Source organism: Mauremys reevesii, linkage group 15 (assembly GCF_016161935.1).
Source record: "Mauremys reevesii isolate NIE-2019 linkage group 15, ASM1616193v1, whole genome shotgun sequence".
Lineage (NCBI taxonomy): Eukaryota > Metazoa > Chordata > Testudines > Geoemydidae > Mauremys > Mauremys reevesii.
Genome location: NC_052637.1, coordinates 31,256,277 through 31,281,214, shown reverse-complemented (window position 1 = coordinate 31,281,214; position 24,938 = coordinate 31,256,277). Strand labels below are relative to the sequence as shown.

Below are 24,938 nucleotides of genomic sequence, written 5' to 3'. Positions count from 1 at the left end.
ACCAGGTCCAACCCTCCCTCACCCAGCGGTGGAGGGAGAAATGGCGCTGAAGTCACGCGGCAGTAGCCAGATGGGGGAGACTTGGGAACAAAGACACCCGTGCTGCCCGCTCACTTTCATTCTGGCTTTCACTTTGGCTCCTCTGAGCCCTATTTCTCAAGGAGTTTCAGATGAAAGGGAAGTTGTTTTGTGTTTTGAACATGCTGGTGTCAACTTTCTCCATAGAAAAACAAAACAATCTAGACCAGTCTGTAAAATACCGTACTACTCAATGGAAACAAACTAGTGCCAGAATAATAGGTATAATATAGTTACTGCACTCAGGACACTGTATGGTAATTAATGGGACTTTAACCAGCTCCACCTTCAACCCTCTGAACATAAGAGCCGCATCATGATGCACAGACTGAAATGCACTCCACAGAACCTCTGAAATCAAGGGCAGGAACCCTATCAGCAATCTGAGGAAGAGGCCACAGAAATACCCTCCTGGTAAAGGAAAAATGAACAAAAATGCCCACTTTTCACATGGCTGTATGGAAGTATAAGGTTCATATGAGCACCTACGGAGCGTGGTGTAGTGGTTAGAGCAGATCTGGGTTCTGCTCCTGATTCTGACACTAACTGTGTACGTATCCTTGGGCCAGATGCTCAAAGATATTTAGTTCTTTAAGGACTTGTCTACACTCGAAATGCTACAGCAATGCGGCTGCATCTGTGCTGTTTTAGTGCGTCAGTATAGATGCTACCTATGCTGGCAGGAAGGGTTTCCCCGTCAGCATAGGTAATCCACTTCCCTGAGAGGTGGTAGCGAAGTTGACAGAATTCTTCTGCCAGCCTATCGCTGTCTACACCAGAGGCTAGGGCCACGCAGGGGGTGGATTTCTCACACCCTTGAGTGATGTAGCTGGGTCGATCTAACTTTTTAGTGTAGACCTGGCCGTACTCTCATTGAATTCAATGAGACTTAGGGCTGGTCTACACAGGAAACGTACAGCGGCACAGCTACATCTCTCGGGGATGGGGATTTTTCGTTGCCGACCTAACCCCGGTGTAGACCACGTTAGGCGGATGGAAGAATTCTTCCGTTGACCTAGCGACCGCCTCTCAGGGAGGCAGATTAATTACAGCGACTGGAGAACCCCTCCCGTAGCTGTACGAGTGTCTACGCAGAAGTGCTACAGTGTCACAGCTGGAGCACAAAAGCTGTGCTGTGCCTGAATACCCTGGAGGATCTGGGCCTCTGGGATCAATTTTCAGAAGTGCCGAGCACCCACAACTCTAATTGAAGTCAAAGGGAGCTATGGGCACTCAGCATCTCTGGACATCAGGCCATAAACTGCCTCTATGTCCCCATCTGTAGAATGGGAATGAAACCACTTACCCCTTTTAACTGGGCTCAGTGAAGGTTCTGACAGGCATTCGGAGCGCCGCCGGTGGAACGCGCTAGAGAAGCGTTATAGTTACCACTTAGCTTATACTTGACATTCCTCATTCCTGCTTTTTATCGAGTGTGTTTCTTGTTCTCTCATTAAATGGAATCAGCTCTTCCTTTTGCGCTAGTGAAGGTCACACCATTGCTTGCCGTTTTGAAAGCCTGGCTAGGGGCAGTGCCCTGGCCTGTGGTACACAGGAGGTCAGACTAGATGATCACAATGCTCCCTTCTAGCCTTGGAATTTAAGAAAACCCTAAAATAAGCTGCTAATAATTCTACTGTGACCCCTCCCTCCCTTGTGCTTTCCACAGTCTATATAGGACGTAGCAATGTGCATTAACCTGTGTGCAAATCCGGGAGTAAAAATGCACCACACTGTGTTTGCAGCAAAGAGTCCTGTGGCACCTTATAGACTAACACACTGTGTTTGATGAGAAACACATCAGGTGTTTGATTTACCAAAGGTGCTTAGGTGGGGAACTGGAATGCAGAGGCTAGTGGTGAACCTCGTGACTGAGGGCCCACTGAGCTCAGTGAATAGAAATAAAGACAATGTGAACAGTCACATTTTGCTGTTGCAGTCTTTGTTTCCCCCTTTGCTCACAGAGCCTGACCTAAAGCCCATCGAAGTCAATGGAAAGCCCCCCCATTTGCTGCAACAGGCTTCGGATCCAGTCCTTCCCAAGTACAAAGATTATATAAAGATGTAAGGGCAGGTCCCAATTTTACAATCAATCCATCTTTTCTTGCTATCAAAATCCTTCATGTCACTTAACCAAGGTGATAGATTAAAGTGCAAATACCACTACCTTTACTGCTCCCATCCAACATAAATCAGTCTAAAGAAGGGTTTGGCTAGGTTCAGAGCTTGGATTCTCAGGATTGTAACCTTGTATAAAAACAAACTCCCAGTCAGGGGCAGAGAGAGCTAATGGCACTCAGAAATGCCTCTCCGAAGAGCCCCTGACACTGGCATCCCAGGGGGTACAGATCACAATTACTGCAACTAGTCTGGAAGTTGCAAGTGAGACAGGTCAAGTGAGCATGGACTTTGCCTCAGATACTTTTGCTAAGCCTTATGTCAACAAAAAATGTCAGGACAAATTACAGCTGAATAAATTAGGCACCAATAAAGTTAATTATTACTTCCATTTCAGTTTGCACCAGGAATCTCACCCAAGGAACACACCGGAGGTCCTTTCCTTTCAAATGAAAACAAGTTCTCAAACCTTCTCCCTTGTTTGCAGAAGACACTGGAGCAATGAATGATGGATGTGCGTGGGGAAGAGGAAAATGGCTTGAGAAGGTCACGCTTGAGTTGATAGGGCCTAGCTGATCAGGGAGTTCTGGAGGCCTAACACTGAGATACAAATACTAGCACTTTGCAGGCGTGTCTACACAGCAAAAACACACCCGTGGCAGCGAGTCTCAGAGCCCACGTCTACAGACTCAGGCTCGCGGGGCTCACACTATGTTGTGTAGATGTTCTTGCTCCAGGTTGGAGCTCGGGCTCTGAGACGCATCCCCCTCAGAGCCCAAGTGGGAACTTGTAAGTGGCTATTTTTAGTGTCGTAGCACAAGCCCTGTAAACCGAGTCTGTAGACCCAGTTCTGAGGGTCGCTGCCACGGGGGAGTTAGCAGCGTAGATGCACCCTATATGTACAATGAACATCTACACACAGCATGAGAGGGAAACTGGGATGTGGTCTCTTGTGGCAACATCATGAACTTCCCTATGAAGTCTCACTGACCAGTGATAAAGAGGCCAATAACTGATCAGCTCTGGAACATAGGAACTGCCAGACCAGATTGGACTAATGGTCCAGCTACACCAGTATCCTGCATCTGACAGAGGCCAGCATCAACTGCTTCAGAAGGTACAAGAAACCCCCTCATGGACAATGCTGGACTACCGTGCCCAGAGGGGAGGTTTCTCTCTAACCATAGACAGTTTGTTAAGCCCTGAGGCACAGAATTTATATCCCCCAAATTAGATAGGACAACAAAAATCAAAACTCTAGCTGGAAAGGATCCGGGGCTTTACAGTGGATCACAAATTGATTACGAGTCAACACTGTGATGCAGTTGTGAAAAAGGCTGATATCATTCTGGGATGTATTAAATGGAGTGTCGTACGTAAGACACAGGAAGTAACTGTCCCGTTCTACTCAGCACTGGTGAGGCTTCTGCTGGAGTGCTGTGTCCAGTTCTGAATTTAAGAAATATATGGACAAATTGGAGAGAATTCAGTGGAGAGCTACAATGATAGAAGGTTTAGAAAACCTGACCTATGAAGAACAGTTAAAAAAAACTGGTCATTTTTAGTCCTGAGAAAAGAAAACTGAAAGGGGAACCTCATAAGTCTTCAAATATATAACGGGCTGTTACAAAGAGAACAGTGATCAATTGTTCTCCATGTCCACTGAAAGTAGATCACGAAGAATTAATCTGAAGCAAAGGAGATTTAGGTTAAACATTAGGGAAAACATTCTAACTATAAGGGTAGTTAAGCTCTGGAACAGGCTTCCAAGGGAGGCTGTGGAATCCCCATCATTGGGGGTTTTTAAGAGCAGGTTAGATAAACGTGTCAGGATTGGTCTAGGTCAGGGGTCGGCAACCTTCAGAAGTGGTGTGCCAAGTCTTCATTTATTCACTCTAATGTAAGGTTTCGCGTGCCAGTAATACATTTTAACATTGTCTCTTTCTATAAATCTATAATATAGAACTAAACTATTGTTGTTTGTACAGTAAATAAGGTTTTTAAAATGTTTAAGAAGCTTCATTTAAAATTAAATTGAAATGCAGGAGCCCCCCGGACCAGTGGCCAGGACCTGGGCAGTGTAAGTGCCACTGAAAATCAGCTCGCGTGCCAAAGGTTGCCTACCCCAGTCTAGGTTTACTGGATCCTGGCTCAGTACAGGGGGCTGGACTTGATGATATCTCAAGGTCCTTTCTAGCCCTATAGTTCTTTAAGTCTATGTACTCATTATTCATATAAGTATCCAATCCTTTGTTGGAATCCTGTGAAGCCCTTGGCCTCAGTCATTTTAACAGGCCCTATTCGCAGCATATCAAGGGCAGGAATGCACAGGTCAGGTAAGTTTACCAGAGATAATGAGGTGGGAAGCCACCCGTTGCAAAGGAAACCAAGACACCATATCCTCCAGTCACATAAATCATGCAGTAGGCCCCCAGAAGTAACACAAACAAGATGATAAACCCCCTCTGGGACAGAGAGTCAAAGCAGGTGCCATGTTTAAGATAATTTTTATATCTCTATAGGTGAGCAAATAGTTTACAGTGCAATTTGATTTTCATGGAACAAAGACTGAACTTGAAACATCAAGGAACATGAACTTGAAACATCAAGGAACGTAAAACTGCAGAGGAACTCACAAAGGAATAGAAGATACACAAAGCAAATTGAAAGGACGGAAGATACCACAAAACCAGTGTGCGTGACAGGGGCAGGGGAAAAGCAAGCGTCCGGGACACAAGAAGTCCCTTGTCCAGCTGTGAGGTGCAGGTGCGGTACAATCAGATGTCGGCCCATCATCAGGGCTCCATCAATCACATTCTTCCGATGAGAGATATTCCAAGCAAAATATAGACTTCAATCTGTAAATGTCTATACAGATGGGGGAAGTGGAGGGTGGAAATGATGACAAAATGCATTGGGAGTGGAGAGAAAAAGGTTCCCTTCATCTATCCCTTGTCCTTCAAGGATATTCCAGGCTATACTCCAGTACCAAACTGGGCTGAGGGGTTTAGTCCCGTTCCAGCACCACAGGAGGGGGACTGCTTTGATACTAGATCAGTGAGCTACCCATACTAAACCAGAAAGAGGGCTACTGCACAGTGGCTGCTCATACCACAGCATGGACCTGCTCATAAGGGGAAGAACTACAGGGTGGCTGCCCCCATAACACAGCTGCCCCCTGCATACGGGTAGGGAGAATGGTTTACATGGAGTCATCTACAGCAGTGGTTCTAAAGCTAGGGATCAAGAATGGCTGTCCTTGGCGGTCTGCAGAATGAAACATTAAGGACTAAGCAGTAGGGGAGTTAGAACTTGGTCCATGAGAGGATCCCCCTTTTCCTGTGGCTCATGTCTGCAACATGAGGACCTTCCAGTGGAACAGAAACATCTCTGGCTCATGCCTTAATCTACAGAACTGCAACCCTGCACTGCTGCATCAAGCATGGCACCACAATATCTTGTGACTGAGGCAGATGATCTCCCAATATCCCTGCAAACTACAGGTTCCCACACTTACCATGCCTGGGATCCAAGACAGTCTAGCTTTTTTAAACCAGAAGCCATCAAGGCCTTCTGAAGGATCCAACTTCACCCCAGCGGTCACTCCCACCAGTGTCTTGCTGCTTTTTTCCTGCTGCCTTCAACATGCTGCTTAAGACTTCCCTGAGACCTTCCTTCAACCCCTTGCCCTGAAAAAGCAATGCGCAATTGATCCCTTCCACCATTCCCCTCATGCTGTGACAACATGCCCAGCAAGGAAGGTGGGATATCGCTTTTTCCAAGGCTGGACAATGCTGTCCCTTCAATCAATGGGAAACAGCTGCTGGAGGGTGACACAAACTGTTCCTTTCTCCTTGCAAGGAAAAGTCTGCTGATGCCTCCGGGTCCAGCCCTTTCCTCCCAGCCTTTGCACTGACCCCCTTAGTCTCAGGAAGGTATTCAAAGTGGCTTTGGACACATACACTCTGGTCATTTAAAGAGCCCACCTCTAAGGGCACAGCATCATTCCAGGCCTGCAAACCTCCAGGGCAGTGAGTGACAGAGTGGGGAAGAAGGGGAAAGGGCCAAGCTTTGGACTTTGCATTGAAGCATTACAGCAACCAAAGGGGAAGGAAAGAGGGACTCAAAACACAGACATGAAGTGGATGAACAAATAGATTCCCTTTAGCATTCCCTTTTCATTCAGCTGGCAAATAAAGATCCTCCAGCCCTGCTATGGACAGTGAGGAGAGGCAGCAGCAAGATGACCTGCAACCTGATGGAGTCTTGGAATAAATTCTTTGGAAAGAACCACAAAAACGATGTATTTCTACAATAAAAAAAACCACGCACCTCCCGCAGCAGCAGCAGCTTCCCTCGCTGACCCAGTTTAACTCTTTACATTCAGAGTCTTTTAATCAAATGCTGAATCTGACCAGGGGGTGAGGGAGCGGAGGTCATAGCCTCCAGCTGGTCAGGTTCAGGTTTGTCTCCAGACCGAAGCCAGGAGTGAGAGAATGACAGAAGAGCTAAGAATGGTCTGGTTTCCAGTGCAAAAACCACAATGGACACTCCTTAGGCATCTTTCACTCAGGGTTCCTGGGGAGGGATAGGAAGGGAGGCGGGCTTAGGGGCCGGTATCTCTGAGCAGATCCTGATTAAAGCTTAAAATGACAGGTAGGTAAATGGAAGTGATTGTCCTTTTGGTCTCTCAGCTGGCTGTGAAATGCAGGAATAGCTGTGATGGAGCAATGCACAGCGAGGTCCTTGTTTCCAGTGTTTCTCTCTTATCAGAGGTAAGTGCCTTCTTTCATCTTAGACTCGCTGAATTTCAAATAGCTTCACATCCGTGTCATACCAGATGGGGGGATCCACATTCCTGGAAGAGAAAAAGACGGTCACGTCACTTACTATGAAACAAGCTAATGTTAATGGCACTAAAATCTTGCCAGCTGGGATAACAAGAACTGAGACATTTACCGCTTGGCAAAGAGGAGAATGCAACAGCTGTGAGCTCCCGCAAAGCCGGCACTCCTGGCCCAATGCCCTGCAGCGCCTCCTGTGAGCAGAGGCAGGGACAGGAGGAGCTGCAAGACCCCAGGCAGGCAGCACTCCTCCATCATTTCCCTGCAACACCTCCTGCTTTGAGATGCAGGCATTGGAGCAGTTGTGTTCTCCCACTGCCAGCGTGTCTACACTATTCCCTATAGCACCCGCTGCTGGAAAAGGAAAGTCATAGAGTAGCTGCAAGTTCTCCCAACACTCTACACCGGCTAAGGGAGGGAGTGTCTAGGGCTGGCTGCTCTACACACTAGGGATTTGCACCGAAACCTCGCTAGTGCTAGGAAAAGATGGGCTAAGAACGCATCTAGCTGGTTTACCTTAAATAAATAACTCCCCACATGTAGGTTCGGAACCACATGGCAGTGCCCGAGTTAGCCTGGTACTTGCGGATCAGGATGGGGTGAGGGACAGGTAACAGTCCCACTAGAGTGCCATGCTGCAAGAACTTGAGGATTTCAGATTCATCTGTGAGGCCCCTGCAGAGAGAGCGAGAACGTGAGCATCCAGGATATCGTCAATTGCCATTTGTGAAATCTGCTGCAGCAGAAAGTACTGACCCAGGCAAACACATACACGTCATGCATGGACACACACACACACACACACACACACACACACACACGACTCCTGAGCTGCTCCCACTGAAAAGAGGAGATCGTGTAAATGACGAGATAAACAGTAAGCTTGGGGAGAGCTCTAGCACCTGGTATCTGCTGGAGTTGAAATCTAACTGGATGTACCACCAGAGTAAAGAAATACATGAACTGGAATTAGTGGCCTGATTTCCTGGGCTTTAAGCATACACTCAAGTCCATCACTGGTTAAATCCTAGATTGTCTCCCAGACGACATCATAGCCTTTAGCCTCTCACAACCAACCTCCAATCAAACCCCTGCAGCCTCCCAATTACATAACACAACACAACACACTTACTTATCAATGCAGATCTTCTCCACCTGGGGAACCAGCACCTGTAAGAGCCGCATGATTGTCTGCAGAGGCAACTTCGATTTCCAAGACAGCACCTGTGGGTGAAACCCCCCCAACAAGGAGATCAGTGCCCCATGGAGAAGGGTCTGAACAGCTCATGGGTTATGTTAGTGCTTAGCATTTCAAGTATCTCTGCTTACAGTATGTTGAGTATTCAGATTTGGAAGTCCCTGAAGAGGGATGTGCAACTAGTGGGATAAACAGCGAGTCAGTGGGAATCCCTGGAGAGGGATCTGTCCACACTTAGGGTCTCTCTCTAAGGCCTATCACATTAGTACAGAAGCCTGGATATGCACCAATGGCCTGACCTAAAGCTCACTCTATGGGAGTCATTCCCCTGGCCTCTCAGCAGAGAAATTCATCTGCAGCAGTATCCTCAGCGCAGCTGGGACATCCCAGCTTTAGAAACAGGAGCTCTATCCCAATCCCCTTCCTCGGGCATTTCCCCATCCCTGCTCCTCTCACCCAGTCAGAAGTCGGCGTCCACTGCCCGCTCAAGGATGCACTGGACAGACGCCTTCGATCCCGTTTGGGCTGCGATGCCTCCTATTAATATACAATCAGAGTCAGTATGAGCATGGAATAGTTAGCAGTATCTGTTTTCTGTTGAACACCATCTCTTTCTCCTGGCCACCCTGGAGAATCACTAGGCAAAGCAGCCTGGCCATGTCCTCCGGGAAAAGGTACCACCACCAGCATTTCATTACCCATTGTTCGGTCTAATGCACTAGCCTTTAACTGTGAAATGGCCTGGGTTCAAAGAGAGATTAGCCAGGGGTGAAATTGCACGAGGAAGTGTCAAGGTTACAACTCTGGACACAAACCTTGATGTTGCTACTAAGCCCATGAGCAGTGGAATAGTTACGGGGACCTATATGAGGGGGAAAAGTGAGTTTGGGCCTGTGTTTTGCTTCCTTCTGATATGGAAAGAAGGTCTGAGTCATACAGGGATTAAACAAACAAAAGAGAAGCCAAAGCTTCCAAAGCAACTAGTGATTTGGGGGTGTTGCCATTTGTTGCTGCCCAACTTGAAACACCTTAACAGGGCCCAATTTTCTGAGACTGAGTTAGCAGCACTTTGTGAAAAACAAGCCAGGCCTCTTTAGGGCGTCTTCAGAGAGAAACCAAAACATAGGCCCTAAAAATCACTAGTCACTTTTGAAAGCCTTGACCAAAGAGTTTTAAATAGTCTGATTACAAATCTCTTCCCCTCTCAGCTACTCTGGTTTTACACCCTTGAGACTAGTGCTGTCATAATCCTCCTAGTTCTGTGGTCACTCAAGAGTCTGCCATGTTTTCCTAGAAGACTAGACCTGAATCTCTCTCATTCAAAAAGCTGGGAAAATACCCCCTTTATAAAATCATTTCAGACCTTCTTTGTACAGGGTAAAAAGGAGCCCAAATGTCCTTTGCAAGTCACCTTTATATTGTCACTATTAGGGCTTAGTGTCAACACTCCCCACTGAGTTTAATGAAACCAGTTCTCACTTCCTACGGTCATTGGCTTATCTATACTGGCAGAGGCAGTAAGCCAGCTCTGCGTGGGTTCCTGCAGGTCATCTTCATAACCAGAATCCCAGAAGTGCTGGTACTTAGGGGCAGAGGGAATGTCACTGATCCTCCACAGAGGTGTGATCATGCACACAGCTTATTCCACAGAACCCTGGCAGATGAAGGCCTAGATTTGTCCTGCTGACTCTGATAGAACTACTCGTGTGCTTAAAGACAGGTGACTTGAGGCCAAAACCAGCACCACACCTTATAGGATGAGGGCATCAGGAGGGTCAGGAAAACAAGTCGGGGGAATCTCAATTCTCTGGAATTCTATTTATTCTGATCTATTCAACATCTGAATGATAAGGCAGTTTTGCAATGTTTGAAGTTATAACATCCTTATAGTTCAGCTTCAGTATCCTGTTTCAATCAAGCTTCTAAAAATAAATTCATAAAAATACCTGTTTTAGCAGACCTGCCCTAGCCCCCTTCCTCTTTCTCTCTCTCTCTCATAGTCCTTCCCCACTTCCCGCCATCGCCTAGCAGCTGACTTGCTGCTGACATGTTTAGGGGACGTTGGATGGAATTATGCTGCAATATGTTAAACAAAGATGCTTTCGAGATGGTTCCCACTGATAAGAGGAGATCATTGCAGTAAGCTCAACGGAGGGTTTTAACTCAGTCAGTGTGGGCAGAAGATTGAACTTCACACTACTGGGCTAAGGGTCTTGGGAGTGGGGGGGGGGGGGGAGAGCATGGAAATAGCCAGTTTAGAAAAGGGACATGATTTATGCAAGTGTTCCCTGCTCACGCTGTTTAGATGGTCTGAACCAACTAGATCAATGTGGATCCATGGAGACAGGCATGTGCCCAAACTGAAGTACCATGTGACTGTACTGTTATAACCCTGACCCTTCCTCACCCCACCACTCCCTAGGTTTTGCTGCTCATCTCATCGAGTCTACTGTTTGGCCTCAGCCCTGCCAACACTTAGGTATGCAAGTAGTCCCCAGGGACTCATGCACATAGTTACTCACATGTGTAGGTGTCTGCAAGATTGGGCTCCATGGCCCCAGTCCTGCCTTTTGAGACACGTGATCAGACCCCCTAAGCCCATGTATAACTAAAGCCCCAGAGAGTCATTAGAGGAGAAGGGGTCCCTTGCTCAGTGCATTAGACCGCAATGGTGCCTTTGAGCTGCTAAATCTCGTGATGCAGGAGTTGTTCAGCGGTAGGCAGCCAGCTGGCAAGGGAAAGGGAATTTGCGGCAGCCCAAGTGCAGATAAGCAGCAGCCTAGCCAGAGCTCCCCATGATGGTCATTGGACTGGGTCCTATGCAACCATCAAGGTGCCCATGTTGGAAGGTTTCACACATCTCAAAGTCCCGTCCCAAGCAGCCACGGGGATGAGGGGACAAGGGCCGTGAACAGCCTGTGATCTTTAAGGCAAATCTGTGACAACGTTTCAGACCGAGAAAGCAGTTTACATTCTCAGGGAAAAGTGAAGAAACTGGATTTGTTTTAAAGGAGAGCTGAGATCAGCCCTGACAGCTTCACTCTAAGCAGAGGTTGCCTGTGTTTGAAAGAGCAGCCTGCACATTGCAATGCTGAGACAATCCAGGGCTACTGGTCCATGACTAGGGCTCTTAGGTACTAATACAAATACTAACTTCACTGCAGATGGAGTTTTACTTTAACCAGGTTTGCCCTAGGCAGGTTCCAACACATACATACCAAACCAAACCACTGCCCCCTGCCCACTTCGGTTCTACACTGGGTGAATTTATATCGGTGCGATTGACCAGCCATTCCAAACAAGGCTCAGGGAACCCAGAAGAGAAGCTGGGGAAAGGTCACATATTGCAAAGGTCACATATTGCATAGTCTTGCCCTCCAGTTGCCGGAGGTGCAATGTCAATAGGGAAGCAAAACACCATGGTGGATCATGAGTAGGAGAACCGTGTTTTCTCAAATGCAAAACACCACAAAATAAAATGAAAAACTATTCAAATGACATAAAACGAAAGCTCCACTGCGGTGGCTCCTGTAGCTCCTGTCCGCGGGGCTGGGCCCGGCTCCCTGCTCCAGACACTGCGATGTGGCACTGCCAGGTCACACCACCGAGAGTGGGGAGTCAGCCCCAGCCCTGCAGGACAGGAACTGCCACTACAGCATGAGTGTGGGGCAGTTTGCTCTACACCTCACCCCCCATAGTGCCTCACACCCCCAGGGGGCAGGACGCCAGGATAAAATGAAATAGCAAGAAATTCTTGAAAACTAAAATGAAAGATTATAACAAAACTTAGAAGAATTTCCCGCTCTAGGAACGAGTGCTTACGCAGAGCCATGTCTATAAACATGCCTTCCCTATCAGAGAGAGGGCCCATATGACAGCACACGAGGTGTGCCCTGAGAAAGAGCCTCAGGGTTTGCAGTATTGCACGGAAAGGGCTGGCTGAAGAATTAATGGCATGCAATAAAAGGGCAGACTGGCTCTGCTGGAACTGGAATAGTGCAGCTTGGTGGTTCTTGACGGGAAAGTAGCAGGACGACTCTGTGACAAAGGCCTGGGAGTCCAGCACTATGGAGATTCACAGAGCGTGAAGCGTCTCCTTAGCACAAACGGTGGAACTGCTGCTGCGTTAGATGAAAGTCTCAGTCAAGCCCTATAAGGAGAGAAGGCAAGGCTGGCAGCTTCTGTGCCACAGTGTCCTTGGGCTACGGGTATTTTTAAATTCTACAGCTTTGCAATCTGCTTTAAGACCACAGACTTTACCCCTTGGACGAAGGCCATCCTGTCAGGGCCTCTCCTTTGGGGTTCATAGACTTTCACCCATTCGGTGCTGTTTTACAGACCTTTCCATGCAGGAGAGGAGCACAGGGCCTTACCCCGCTCCAGGACTCTGTGTCACTAATGACCGCAGCCGGGCTACCCTCCGAAGGAGACTGTGAAGACTCTGGCTCTAGGGAGCGCATGGTCCCGTCTTCTGATACCTGCGATTTCTCTGTGAGCTTGTCAATGCCTGAATTCAGAGGGAGAGTTAGAAAGTCTAAGCAAGAGCTCTGAAGTGGCCTATCCTTCAGGTCCTACAAAAACAAATTCCCTGCACTTCTGTTTCCACCTGAAATGCTCTCCCTTTACCTACATGGGATGATGGTTATGGCAAAGGAGTGACTGTGTCTACAGGAGCGAGAGTCACTGGTATAACATCAGGCGTGAATCCAAACCGATAAACTGGGGCCCAAGGCTGTGTGGAGCCTCCATTCAGCCTAAGAGTGGCTTATTTCAGTTGAGTTAAACCCGTCCCTAAGTGAATTAGGCTAAACTGCATCGAGCCACTCTTACCCTGAGAAAAGTGTGCCCACAGCTTTCTGCCCTACTAGAACATAAGAACGGCCAGACTGAGTCAGACCAAAGATCCACCTAGCCCAGTATCCTGTCTACCGACAGTGGTCAGTGCCAGGTGCCCCAGAATGAATGAACAGAACAGATAATCATCAAGTGATCCATCCCCTGTTGCCCATTCCCAGCTTCTGACAAACAGAGGCTAGGGACACCATCCCTGCCCATCCTGGCTAATATCCATTGATGGAGCTATCCTCCATGAACTTATCTAGTGCTTTACTGAACCCTGTTATAGACTTGGCCTTCACAACATCCTCTGGCAAGGAGTTCCACAGGTTGTCTGTGCATTGTGTGAAGAAATACTTCCTTTTGTTTGTTTTAAATCTGCTGCCTATTAATTTCAATACCACTTCCTTATTTACTTCCTCCACACCAGTCATGATTATATAGACCTCTATCATATCCCCCTTAGTCCTCTCTTTTCCTAGCTGAAAAGTCACAGTCTTATTAATCTCTCCTCATATGGAAGCTGTTCCATACCCCTAATCATTTTTGTTTCCCCTTTCTGAACCTTTTCAGATTCCAATATCTCTTGTCTGAGATGGGGAGACCACATTTGATTGCAGTATTTAAGATGGGGGCGTACCACTAATTTATATAAAGGCAAAACAATATTTTCTGTCTTATCTATCCCTTTCATGATGATTCCCAACATTCTCTTAGCTTTTTTGACTGCCGCTGCACATTGAGCAGATGTTAATAATTTTTAAACCGATATAGTTACACTGGTGCAATTTCCTCCCATAGACAAGCCCTTAGACTTTTCCAAAACCCAGGCGAAGGCTGAGTCCTGGCCACATCTTGTAGAGAAGGCCTCTAGACCCTCCTCACCAAACCCCCACTGTCAGGGCCGGCTTTAGGCCTATTCCACCAATTCCCCTGAATCGGGCCCCGCACCTAAGAGGGCCCCGCGCCCAGTGAGAATCCCTTCCCTGGCTAGAGGAGCCTTTTTAATTTTTACTCACCTGGTGGCGCATTGGGTCTTCAGTGGCACTTCAGCAGCAGGTCCTTCACTCTCTCCGGGTCTTCGATGGCACTTCGGCGGCGGGTCCTTCGCTTACTCCGGGTCTTCGGCAATACTTCGGGAGCGGGTCCTTCAATGCCGCTGAAGATCTGGAGTGAGTGAAGGATCCATCGCCGAAGTGCCGCCAAAGACTCAGAGCACCGCCCGGTGAATACAAGCCCCACGTGTTTTTTTTTTTTAAGTCATTCCTGCCAGGGTCCCATCGAAACTGTTTGAATTGGGCCCCGCACTTCCTAAAGCCGGCCCTGCCCACTGTAAAAGTGATCCAAGGCTGACCTGGAGTTGCCACCAGACTAGTCTTCAGTGTCCCTGGCTCAGCAGGAGCAGCTGGGCGGGACCCTTCCATGGAGAGCCCATCTTGGGAGCTGGTGCGAGAAATAGGCTCTGGAGTCTTCTTCTTGCGCTGCAGAGCTTTCTGGATGGACTGAGCATCCGTGGGCAAGTTGGCCAGCTGGTGAAACACATTCCGCTTGCGGATGATGGCGTAGACCAAGTTGGAGTTCCCTGAGAATCACAGCAACAAAATGAGCAGAGAGAAAAGATTCCAAGATCTCTCACATAATCTACCACCAGGAACCTGGGCATCCCAAAGGGAACACAGTAACCCAACATGCATTAGCAGGGCACCTGGCAGTTGAGAAAGCCTCACCTCACCCTGCAAAAGAGGAAAACTGGACTTGCGCCCTTTGTGACATATAAAGATCTGAGAAATTCAGATCCTGTCTAGGCTGGAAGACACTATGATTCATTATAAGGTTATGTCATGGAAATCATGGATTCTGTGACTTCCAGAGACCTCCATGACATTTTTAGCTTCAGCCCCAGGGTGGTAGGAGCAGAGCTGTCAGCTGGTGAGGGGCACCTGGAGCTCCCAGCCACCGTGGGCAGAGGTGGGGGCATCTCGAGCTCTGAGCCACCATGGGTGGTGGGGACTCTGGAGCCATCAACCACTGGGGCTGCAGTGGGGACCCTGGAGCTGTCAGCTGCTGGGGCTTCAGCAGGGACCTCAGAGCCGTCAGCCGCTGTGGCAGTGGGTGCTGGACTCACACCACTGCAACAGGGCTCGGGCTCTCTTCCTCCCACAGGGCTCGGGCTTCAGTCATCCCCTCTCAGACTCCCTTCTATTATTTTCAGTAAAAGTCACAGACAGGTCACGGGTTTCAGTGAATTTCTGTTTATTGCCCGCAACCTGTCCGTGACTTTTACTAAAAATAACCGTGACACAATCTTTACCTTCACTGTGACGATTAGAGAACTAGTGAAATGAGGACATCACAAGAGACAAGAAAGTGACATTTCAATAACAGAGCAGAAGGGATTTTTGGTCAGACTGTTTAAAACTGTTTTCTGTTAACACAAATTTAATTCAAGTGCCTAGTTAACATTTTCGAGAAAGGATGTCTTTGTTAATGACCCCACATTCTCCCTCTTCGATTAAGAGCTCACAACATGTGACCTCCAAAAGAAAAAAACAAAAACAAAAAACCCCACAGGAAAGACCAGAGTCAAGATGCCTGATATTCCCAAGGGGAAAATAAAACAATTAAAAAGAAAAAAACCCCACACATACACCCACATCCCCATCATGGACTGTTTTTACCCACCACAAAGCACTATAAAAGGGCACAACTCCATTGGTTAAAACAGTCACTTGTAGAAAAATGGGGCTCTCTTTTCCAGTTCTTTTTTATTTTTGAAATCACTGCACTAACTCCGAACAGGAGACTCCAGGAGCCCCTAGGAGGCTGTCAGACCCCATTCCATTTCTGCACAAGTCAGAATGGTAGACGGGGCTGGAACTCGTTCAGTAAATATTCAACCTCCTCCAAGCAATGAGGAGTTTCTCCTCTAACTGAGGAACATTTCAAACACCCAGAGCTGCAGAGCTAGGAGGCACATTTAAAAACTCAACAAAAAAGTGGGGAGGCCGTTTTCTTCTCTCCTCTACAAAGCTGAACAATTTAAGCAGTTTGATTCCATCACTAAGCCATGTTTCTGGGTATTCTCACCCCCCCTCACACACACTCACTATTCCCATCATGTGTGTCTTACACTTCAAGGGAGGTATCCTGCTCACCCTGTCATCCATCTCTGGCCCTGTCTGTACAGGGGTTTTCTTTGTACTGGTAACTAGCAAAGCCCCATTTTGCACCAATGTGGTGTGTCTACATTAGGGCTTAGCACCAAAGTAGCTACATCAGTGCAAACTTCTCTAATCTACACAAGCCTGCTGCTAGCTGGTTTCTGCACCATCTTTCTTGGGCAAAGGAGAGTGAACAGTTTGTAACTCAGAGCAACATTTTCTCTGAAATTCCTCCCTAGGCAACTTGGGCTGAGACAGCAGAACGAAGTCAGGGCTGGCTCACCTTTAGCCACTTACCGTCAAACTGGTACTGGATGATGTTATTGAAAACCTCCAGCAGGAAGAAGATGAGATGGTGGTTCTGGACCGTGGAGAAGAGGAACCAGGTGGTGGAAAAGGCCTCCAGGAGGTGCAGCAGCTTGTTGGCAGCAACCATGGAAAGAGATTTCAGGTAGGGAGACACTACGGGAAGGGAAAAGGGAGGAATGGGCAGAATGGAGAGAGAAGGCTGATCAGCAGGAGCAGGTTAGTTGATCAGAAAGTCCCACTGTAAGTCCTCACTGATCTGCCCACATACTCCTTACTGACAAGTCTCATGGGATATAAGAGGGATGAACCCAACAGGGTCCTACAGAAATCACTCTAAAAACCTACAGAATTGAAGAGAGAGGGAGAGATTCTCTCTATAGGTTTTTTAGAAAAATCATCCTATAGAAGAGACATCATTGGCTATAATTCAGACCCAGCTACAGTACCTTCGTCGGAAAACCACTGGCGCCACCTGCTGAAGAAGAGTTAGTATTATCCCTCTTCAGTCCTGTCCCAAACACTTCATTTAGCTCTTTTTGCCCTTGTTTAGGTTACCCCTCTAGGCCCTTCTTCCCACTCTCCTCTGCAGGGAAAGCTCCCAGGGGGAGGGGTCTAATTCAACAGCCATCCAGCTCCAGCCAGCACTCCTTCCACCCAGCCCTATTTCCACAGGTCCCTCTCCAGTGAAGTGGTGAATTTCCAGATCGGCTTTACCCCAAAAGCTGCAGCCCTGCAGCACCTTGCTGCCCTGACCTCTGCTGCCACTTTCTATGCTGGCTACAAGTTAAACTGGAACAGCAAATGCTACCAAACCTAGGCAAGTTAGGTTCCTACTCTCAAATTACCAGGAAAACCCAGATCCCTCCCTCCAGAGGCTGCTTTACTCTGAGTCGGGGCTGCTTACCATTCACGATGATGGTGAGCAGGCAGTCGAAGAGGGGCTGCAGTCGCTGGTGCCCGCTGGTTATGATCTTGTGAAAGACCTACAGCAAGGAAGGACTTGAGCAATGGGAGAGCCAGCACAGCTGCACTGTTGAAACAACTATCCCCACAAATACCAGTCCCACCCCAGCTTCCTGACAACATCATTCCTAGGCTGGGCCCGTGTACTCTGCAATTACACAGGCATGGAATGCAGCCCTTGCCATAGACTTGTGCTCCAGGAGTCTAAGCTTTCATTTATACAGGCTCCTTTCCAGCCCTTACGGTTAAGGGCACATTAAAAACAGAAACTGAGCGCAAGCTGACACGGTGCCATCTTCCTGAAGTCTGCAGACAACCTGAAATAAGAGAGGTGTGACCTGCCCTATTAATCTCAATAAGGTGTTAACCCTGAAACCTAGTGATGGCATTTAAACACCAATCTGAGCTAACAATTTCACTGCCAATTTTAGCAGAAACATCCAGTTAATGTGCTTATCCCACAATCTCAAACTGACTCCCATGCGTCATCAAGTGCCAAAAGCCTCAACTGCCCCCTAACCAGCTGAGAGAAACTTCATCTTGCCCCCAACCTGACTCCATTACAGTAATGCATTGTCAACACAAGAGTCTGCAACCCACTGAAAAGTTAGATGCGGTATAAAATAAATTGAATTTAATATAAAATAAATAGCAAGGGGGACACTTTACTGGCTGGGTTATTCATTTTCATATTTCATTCAGTACAGGCCTCCATTTTTTAAGTCTACCTGAAGCTGCTGCAGAACTAGAGCACAACAGAAACCATGGGGCTTTGCAGCAGATTTCAGCCCCAGCTGCCAGAGTACACGGGCTTTGCTCACAGGCATTTCTATGGTGCTCAGCACCTCATACACATCAATGAGCAAATTTAACCGCACAATAGCCCTATGAGGTGGGGGTAAGTCCCCACTTTTTACTTGTCCCCATTTTTACAGCTAGGGAAACTGAGGCACGGAGAAGTGAAATGACTTGTGTTTTAAAACAAATGACCTGGAACAAGACCATTGTTCCCTTTCCTAAGGACCAGTTCTGCCCCAGTGGTGCTAACCCCACCCCACCCCATCACTTCTTTGGGACGCCTGTCCACCTCCACATCAGTACCCTGCCCTTTGGAATAACCATCCTCTAGCAAAACCTCTCCTCTCATGCTCCTTGCAAGACTTATCTTCTCACTTAGTGGAATGCAAGGATCCCACTAATGCTCAGACACTTCAGTGACAGGCACCCAGGTCTTTCTGGCTCCTCACTGGCTGGCAGCCTAGGGTGTACCAGCGTTCGGAGGGTAAAAGCAGGAAGGGGATTGGTGAAGCGTGGCTGGATGAAGCAGGAGCTAGCAGAGGCAGGCAGTGCCAGCCAGAGCCATACTCACTATGATGAGAAGATCCGCGTGCGTCCCTGTGAAGACGGGGATGTCCATGGGCACTCGCACAGAGTACGGCTTGTTCAGGCGGACACCAAAGTTACGTTCCCCACTGAGCAGCAGTAGGATGAAGACGCCGATGTGCATCAGTCCCACTCGAGCTGCAGAAAGAAGCACAATGCTGAAGCCGGCTGGCCAATGGAGAAGGAAGAGCAGGGAGAAGAACGAGACCAAAGGAGAAACCACAACATAACCCAACTGCCCATACAGGGGCTCTGCATGGGAGGACCCTATCTCCATCTCCTGCAGCAGCACAGGAGGGCAAGGAAACAACCTACTGCCAGAAACTCCTGCTGCCTCCAGGAATGGAGCTGGAAGAGGAAGGCAACAAATCTCTCCTGCTTCCACCAGCCTGGGTCCAGAACATTTCTGAGGTCGGCCCCAGGATACTGAAGGATTCGCATGGACCCATTTTTTCCTCCATGAAATTCTTGTGTGAGGCCTAAAGTCTCTGAATTGCAGACACCTGCCCTCATCCTCCTCTCACTTACACCAGTTTAACCATAGTAATTTTAGTGGAGAAACCCCTGATTTACTGGGGGGGAGGTGAGAGCAGAAGTGGGACCCACTGTCTGTCTCTCTCTCCAGAGGGATCAGGGACACTCTTCCAGACTTGAATCTGCAGCCCAAGGCTTTGGAACAGCGGATATAGAACTTACATTGATCTGCTCTGGCATCATTGAGAAAGTAGAGGATCGGAACCAGGATGTCAAGCACATCACTGCTCTTCAGCACGAAGAAGAGGAATTTCTGAAAGAGAGGGAAGGAGGTAAGATGATCTCAGACAGGTTCTGTTTTCTCCAGAAACTGTGCTGTCAGAGGTCCTGGTATCAGCCCTGACAAGTCAGTCAAAGGTGCTTTCACATCCCAGCTAGAAAAAGGAGACCAACACCTAGACCTGCATTTCCAGAAGTGGCTGCTGGTTTGAGTTATCTAGGGCCTGATTTTCAGAGGGACTGAGGATCTGTAGGTCCCACTGGAAGGCTCTATGTGATGCGCACCTAAAATCTGAGGCATCTAAATCAGCGGCTGCTTTTTAAAATGTGACTCTTTGGTCGCTGATCCCAGCCACCAGTTAATGAGAAAGGAAAGGAACAGGGCAGCCTCTCTGCTGGGTCTAGCCATCCAGGCCTGCATGTGTCCTGCTTCTGGGGGAGCAATCCAGCCCTTCTGTCTCGTGGGGATTTAATCCTTTCCCTTTTAAAATCTTGTTAGAATTTTTTCACGCACTGCTCTGGGTTTCACCCTAGTCCTTGGTCAGAGGAGTCAGAGCCCAGCTGTCATAAGATCACCCTTAAGCCCTCAAAGGGACCGGCATAACAAGTCAAATGTTCACATCTTCCTTCTCATCAGGGACCAATGCACACAGAGCTCCATGGTTTATGTAGTCACCACTAACTGCTGGGCAGGGGCCAATGCAACCGGAGGTCATGCTTCGTGTAATCACCCCTAGCCACTTTCCAGGTGTCAGCACAGCCAGAGCTCCTTGTGTCACGTGATCACCCCTAACCTCTCAGCAGAACCAGCTCAACTGACCACGTACATCACATGCTCACCCCTAAACGCTTGAAATTTCATTAGTCTAAAAAGACCCATCTTTGGGCACAAGCTCGGGTCTCCCCAGAAACCCTCTGTTTTCTGAGGTCACCAAGCCCCTCTCCTATTTCTGTCCCCACCTCCTGGTTCCAACACTGACTCGTAATCTCTGTCTCCCTCCCCACACAATGCTAATTTATCTGCACCTTATTAAAGTCGCAGAGTTTCCAGAAGAGAACAAGGAGCTCCTGATGGAATTGGATCTTCTTGGCTGAGTTTGGCAGGTAGGTCTGGACCAGTGGGTTCGAAAGCAGACGTGCCACTCCTTTGAGGATGAACTGGAAGTCCTGGGACACACAACCGAGAGGGTAAAGAAACACCAACGTGTGGTGGCCTGAGTTAACCTAACATACAGGAAATCAATCAGGAAGGATCTTAATGAAGGAGCTCCTTACCTCCTCTCTGTGTATCCTAGACAAATAATTCACAAACAGGTTGTCTGGCCCTGGAGGCTGCATTAAAAGAAAATTTAAGAACCCCGTATTAGTAACAGAATTTCCTTGGGAAGCCAAGTGTAAGCACACAGCAAGGGGATGCTCACCATCGCCACCAGTCAAACCACCAACAGCAACTGGGGCCGTGGGCTAGTGACACTCGCATCAGCTCTCGGATTGTCAGCTTCTCAGTGAGTGACCCAAATACTTCCATTTCTAAGTGCCAGGAGACCGGATGGCTCGAGGGATTGGGAACGGGGTAAGGGACTTTCACCTACAAGCCACTGTGACCAAAGTCATTCTCACCTGATGGCTGTTCAGTGGCCTATGGGAAATAGGTTGGACTGTGTCAGACTGGGTCCTAGTAGACAAGTGTCCATAGCATAAACCCCATCTCAATTGGCCCCAGAGAGGAGCAGAGAGGCCAAACGGGGTCGTGGGGAGGGACTGGACTTCTCTGTAGCCTTAAAGATGGCCTCTTCAGGTCAGTATGGGGAGACCTGTACTGCCTGTGCTGTATATAAAGAGAGGACTGCAGCCTTCAGGGACTTGAGGCTGCTGGCATCACTCACCAGCATTACCCATCCACACACCTGCACTGTAGGATATGAGAAAGAGTGTCCTAGCTGGGACGAGACACAAACGTGGGTCTAGAGAAGCTCTTGGTAGAGAGGAGGCAGCATCAGAAAGACCTAGAAAAAAGATCTGCTGCAAAGACACTAGAGATGGGGGGGCAAGGGCGAGAGAGGAACCTGGTGTAACTTACATCCACGTCATCCATGGCGGTGCCGGTAGTGGTGCCATCCACTGTGGGGCTTGAGCTGGTGGAGGCGTCATAGTCCAAAGTGACTATCAGCACCTGGGCTGCCTCCTCCACGAGGGGCTCCCGATAGTCGGAGAAGAGCAGGTGGTTGTAGGGGATCCCGTAACCCACTGGGTCGTAGGCACAGACGATATTCAAGAGCGAGGTGAAGAGCGGCAGTGCATGCCTGCAAGAGAACTCCAGAGACTTAGGCTACGTCTACACTACAAACTACTCCAGTATAACTCATGATCCACACCCCTGAGCAACGTAAGTTACACCGACCTAAGCGCAGGTGTGGACAGTGCTATGTCAGCGGGAGAGCTTCTCCCACCAACACAGCTACTGCCTCTCGCAGAGGCCAGAGTTATTAAACCAGTGGGAGAGTGTCTTCACTAAAAGTGCTGCAGCAGCGCCACTGTAGCTGCTGTAGTGTAGACATAGCCTCAGAGAGAGGCCGCAGAAGGTACTTACCCTGCACACTCAATATCCTGATCAATGCCCTTCCAAAAGGAAGCAGGCTTCCTACGCAGAGCACAACCACCAGCTTAGTTTGAGAACCTACACAGCCATATTCAGGTGTGTAGGGTGGAGGAGGAGTCACTTATAACAGTGTATACACAGCAGTCAGAATATGAGCCTCACAGACAGAGCGTGGGTAAGAAAGACAGGGCAGGCTCTCAATTTAAGTCCTTACCATGCAGGACATGGGGGCCATCTGTCTCAAAGATCTGGCAATGACTTACTGAGTCTTTCACCCCAAAGCAGATTATTGGTTCAAATCCACAGCAAATAAAAAGGGATTACTGACGGCTGTTTGGAGGCCTATGTGGAATGAGTTTGGAGGTCTCAGTCTAGTTCCCAGAGACAAGTGTGTACATCACAAAAATCACCCCCCACCTCCACCCCCCGTTTGACAACTGGGTTGTCAGTTTCAGCAGAGGCTGAAGATTTAATGGGCCATGGAAACTGATCTCCAGTCTCATTTCTAAATGGTCTCCCAGATCAAGATTGTGGTGTTGGATGGTGGACTTTTGCGGTGGTCCTGTCTAGGGGGGTTGCCTGTTCTGTGACCCAGTAAAGGACTTCAGCCTCCAGGGCTATCAATGCAGCACCCTTCTCCAATTAAAGCAATACACACACAAAACATAAAGATGGCAGGACTCTCGAAGCACTCCAGACAGAGGGATGAAGCTGGACTCCTTCAACCTGTGAAATGTAGCGTCAAAGAAACAGCCAACTGTCATTTTGCCGATTGATAGTCAAACAGGAGATTCATTGCTCAGCCAGTAGGGGGCAGCGTTCCACTACAACCAAATGCAGCAAACCAGGCACTATACTCATTACAACTAACAAGGTGCCCATATTAACAAAGAGGGGAAGTGGGGAACCAAGGCAGGGAAAAGAACAGCCTAGTCATTGGAGACAGGCTTGAGAACCAAGGATGCTTGAGTCCTACCCACTCAGCTCTGCAACAGACTCCCGCCAGGGTCTGGGGCAAGGCACATCACCTCTCTGTGCCTCAGTTTCTCCACTTGTAACACAGGGATAATACTGACCTATCTCACACTGGTGATTGTGTGTAAGGTAGACAAAGTGGGCCAAGTATGGAGAAGGAGGTAGGGGACAGAGTCACATGATGAGAATGTGCCATGAAAACAGCCACCACCTGCCCAGCCTAGGGAGGCACATTTAAGCCTGCTACGCTTCATAAACTATCCTGTGTATTGAGGAGATGAGCTGGGAGCAGAACTCATCCCCTTCCCCCACCCCAAAGCACTGCCCTCTGTCCCTCTCACCTGTTCTCTGTGGAGCAAAAAAACTGCACCCAGGGATTGGCATTGCTGCTGTCCGAGGAGGGGGGGAGGTACATGGCCTCCGAGAAACATGTCAGCAGGAGTTTCAGCAGCTCTGTCCTGAAAAAGAAAAAGCAGGAGGACAAGTCCTGGAGTCCTTTGGGTAGAGAGTCCTCAGTTACATCCTTGGACAGCTATTTCCAAGCCAGCTGGAAACACCCTTTTAAGACCCCAGACACAACCACCATTCTCACCAGCAACAGACCCTTAAGGGAGTCTCATCCTCAGCAACACAGAACCCTTCTCGGTGGGTCTGCGGTGAATTGGGCCACCCAGCAGCTAACACACTGGAATCCAGGTAACTGCCCCCACCACACGGACCAGAACCTGCCCCTGCCCTCCATGCATCCCCAACAACTCCCCTCAACAGCTTTACGCCACTCAGCAGCCCTTCCCTGCAAAGGCCCCATGTTCCAGTCAACAGAGGCTGAACGTGGCTCCCTTCAGGACCTGTCAAAGCCATTCCGTGCTACCCAGGCTGTGGGAAGTAGGGGTTGAATGGGAAACCAGAGTGAAGCAAGAAGATCCTCCTCCTCCTCCCCCAGCATGAGGAAGCAGGTGCATGACCTCTGCTGCACTCCCAGCGCCTACTGCAATGGGGAGCCCAGGGTCTGAGCTTGCAATCCCAACATGACAGCGTATTTTGCAGCCACTAGGTACTTCCCTGCTCTGTACTACAAGTTCTGTTGGTATAATAGGTAGCAATAAAGAGAAGCATCCCCAAAACAAGGAGCAAATCCATGTGGGAGTCACAGATACTGGCAGGGGCATCATTCAAACAAATTGGGGGGTGGGTTGTGTCACCACATAGAACATTGTATGTGATTATATCATATCCTGCACAGTCGTAGAGGTGAGGGGTGGGGGTGGAGGGGAGTGGAAGACAAACTTATGAAAAGTCTGGGGCATGGGCAAACCGAGCTCTGGTGGGACAACTGCACCCCCTTGCCCATAGCAAATGACAACCCTGGACACCCGGGGAAGTGAATGAGCAGATCCCAGCTCCATGCGAATCTCCATCAGGGCCCCACCACACACAGCCCGAGCACATTGCCCTGCACCTCTGGACTGTCTTACCGGTTTAAATCATGGTTGTAGTTGGGCTGGGGGGAGTGAGCAAAGCCCACCCCAGCCTCCCAGATGTACTCACAGCTGTCAATAGAGTGGATATCCTCCGCTGTGTCCTGTGGAGAGGAGAGAGGTCAGAGCTCTGGCATGCAGAGGCTTGAGTCAACAGCCCACTGGGGAATGCGGTAAGATGCCTGCACTGGAGGAGCCATGGTGCTAACGAGTCAAAACATACGTTACTCTTAATTGTTTGAA

The 24,938-nt window shown here is 48.7% G+C and overlaps 1 protein-coding gene across 2 annotated transcripts in view; it reads right to left on the bottom strand.

The window, feature by feature from the left end:
• Positions 1-4,686: 4,686 nt before the first annotated feature.
• HID1 (HID1 domain containing) overlaps positions 4,687-24,938 on the bottom strand; it is a 44,800-nt gene continuing 24,548 nt past the window's right edge. Inside the window, exons 5-19 of one of the 2 annotated variants that reach the window (XM_039502125.1) lie at positions 24,693-24,799; positions 23,559-23,675; positions 21,724-21,946; positions 20,919-20,975; positions 20,670-20,810; positions 19,587-19,677; positions 18,877-19,028; positions 17,449-17,527; positions 16,533-16,697; positions 14,429-14,656; positions 12,579-12,745; positions 8,695-8,775; positions 8,173-8,264; positions 7,557-7,715; positions 4,687-7,054 (exon numbers count right to left, since the gene is read on the bottom strand). In XM_039502125.1, coding sequence (XP_039358059.1) covers positions 6,991-7,054; positions 7,557-7,715; positions 8,173-8,264; positions 8,695-8,775; positions 12,579-12,745; positions 14,429-14,656; positions 16,533-16,697; positions 17,449-17,527; positions 18,877-19,028; positions 19,587-19,677; positions 20,670-20,810; positions 20,919-20,975; positions 21,724-21,946; positions 23,559-23,675; positions 24,693-24,799 — 1,923 coding nt within the window. In that variant the 3' untranslated portion in view covers positions 4,687-6,990. The remainder of the gene's footprint in view (positions 7,055-7,556; positions 7,716-8,172; positions 8,265-8,694; positions 8,776-12,578; positions 12,746-14,428; positions 14,657-16,532; positions 16,698-17,448; positions 17,528-18,876; positions 19,029-19,586; positions 19,678-20,669; positions 20,811-20,918; positions 20,976-21,723; positions 21,947-23,558; positions 23,676-24,692; positions 24,800-24,938) is intronic. The other variant, XM_039502127.1, reaches the window with a different exon arrangement.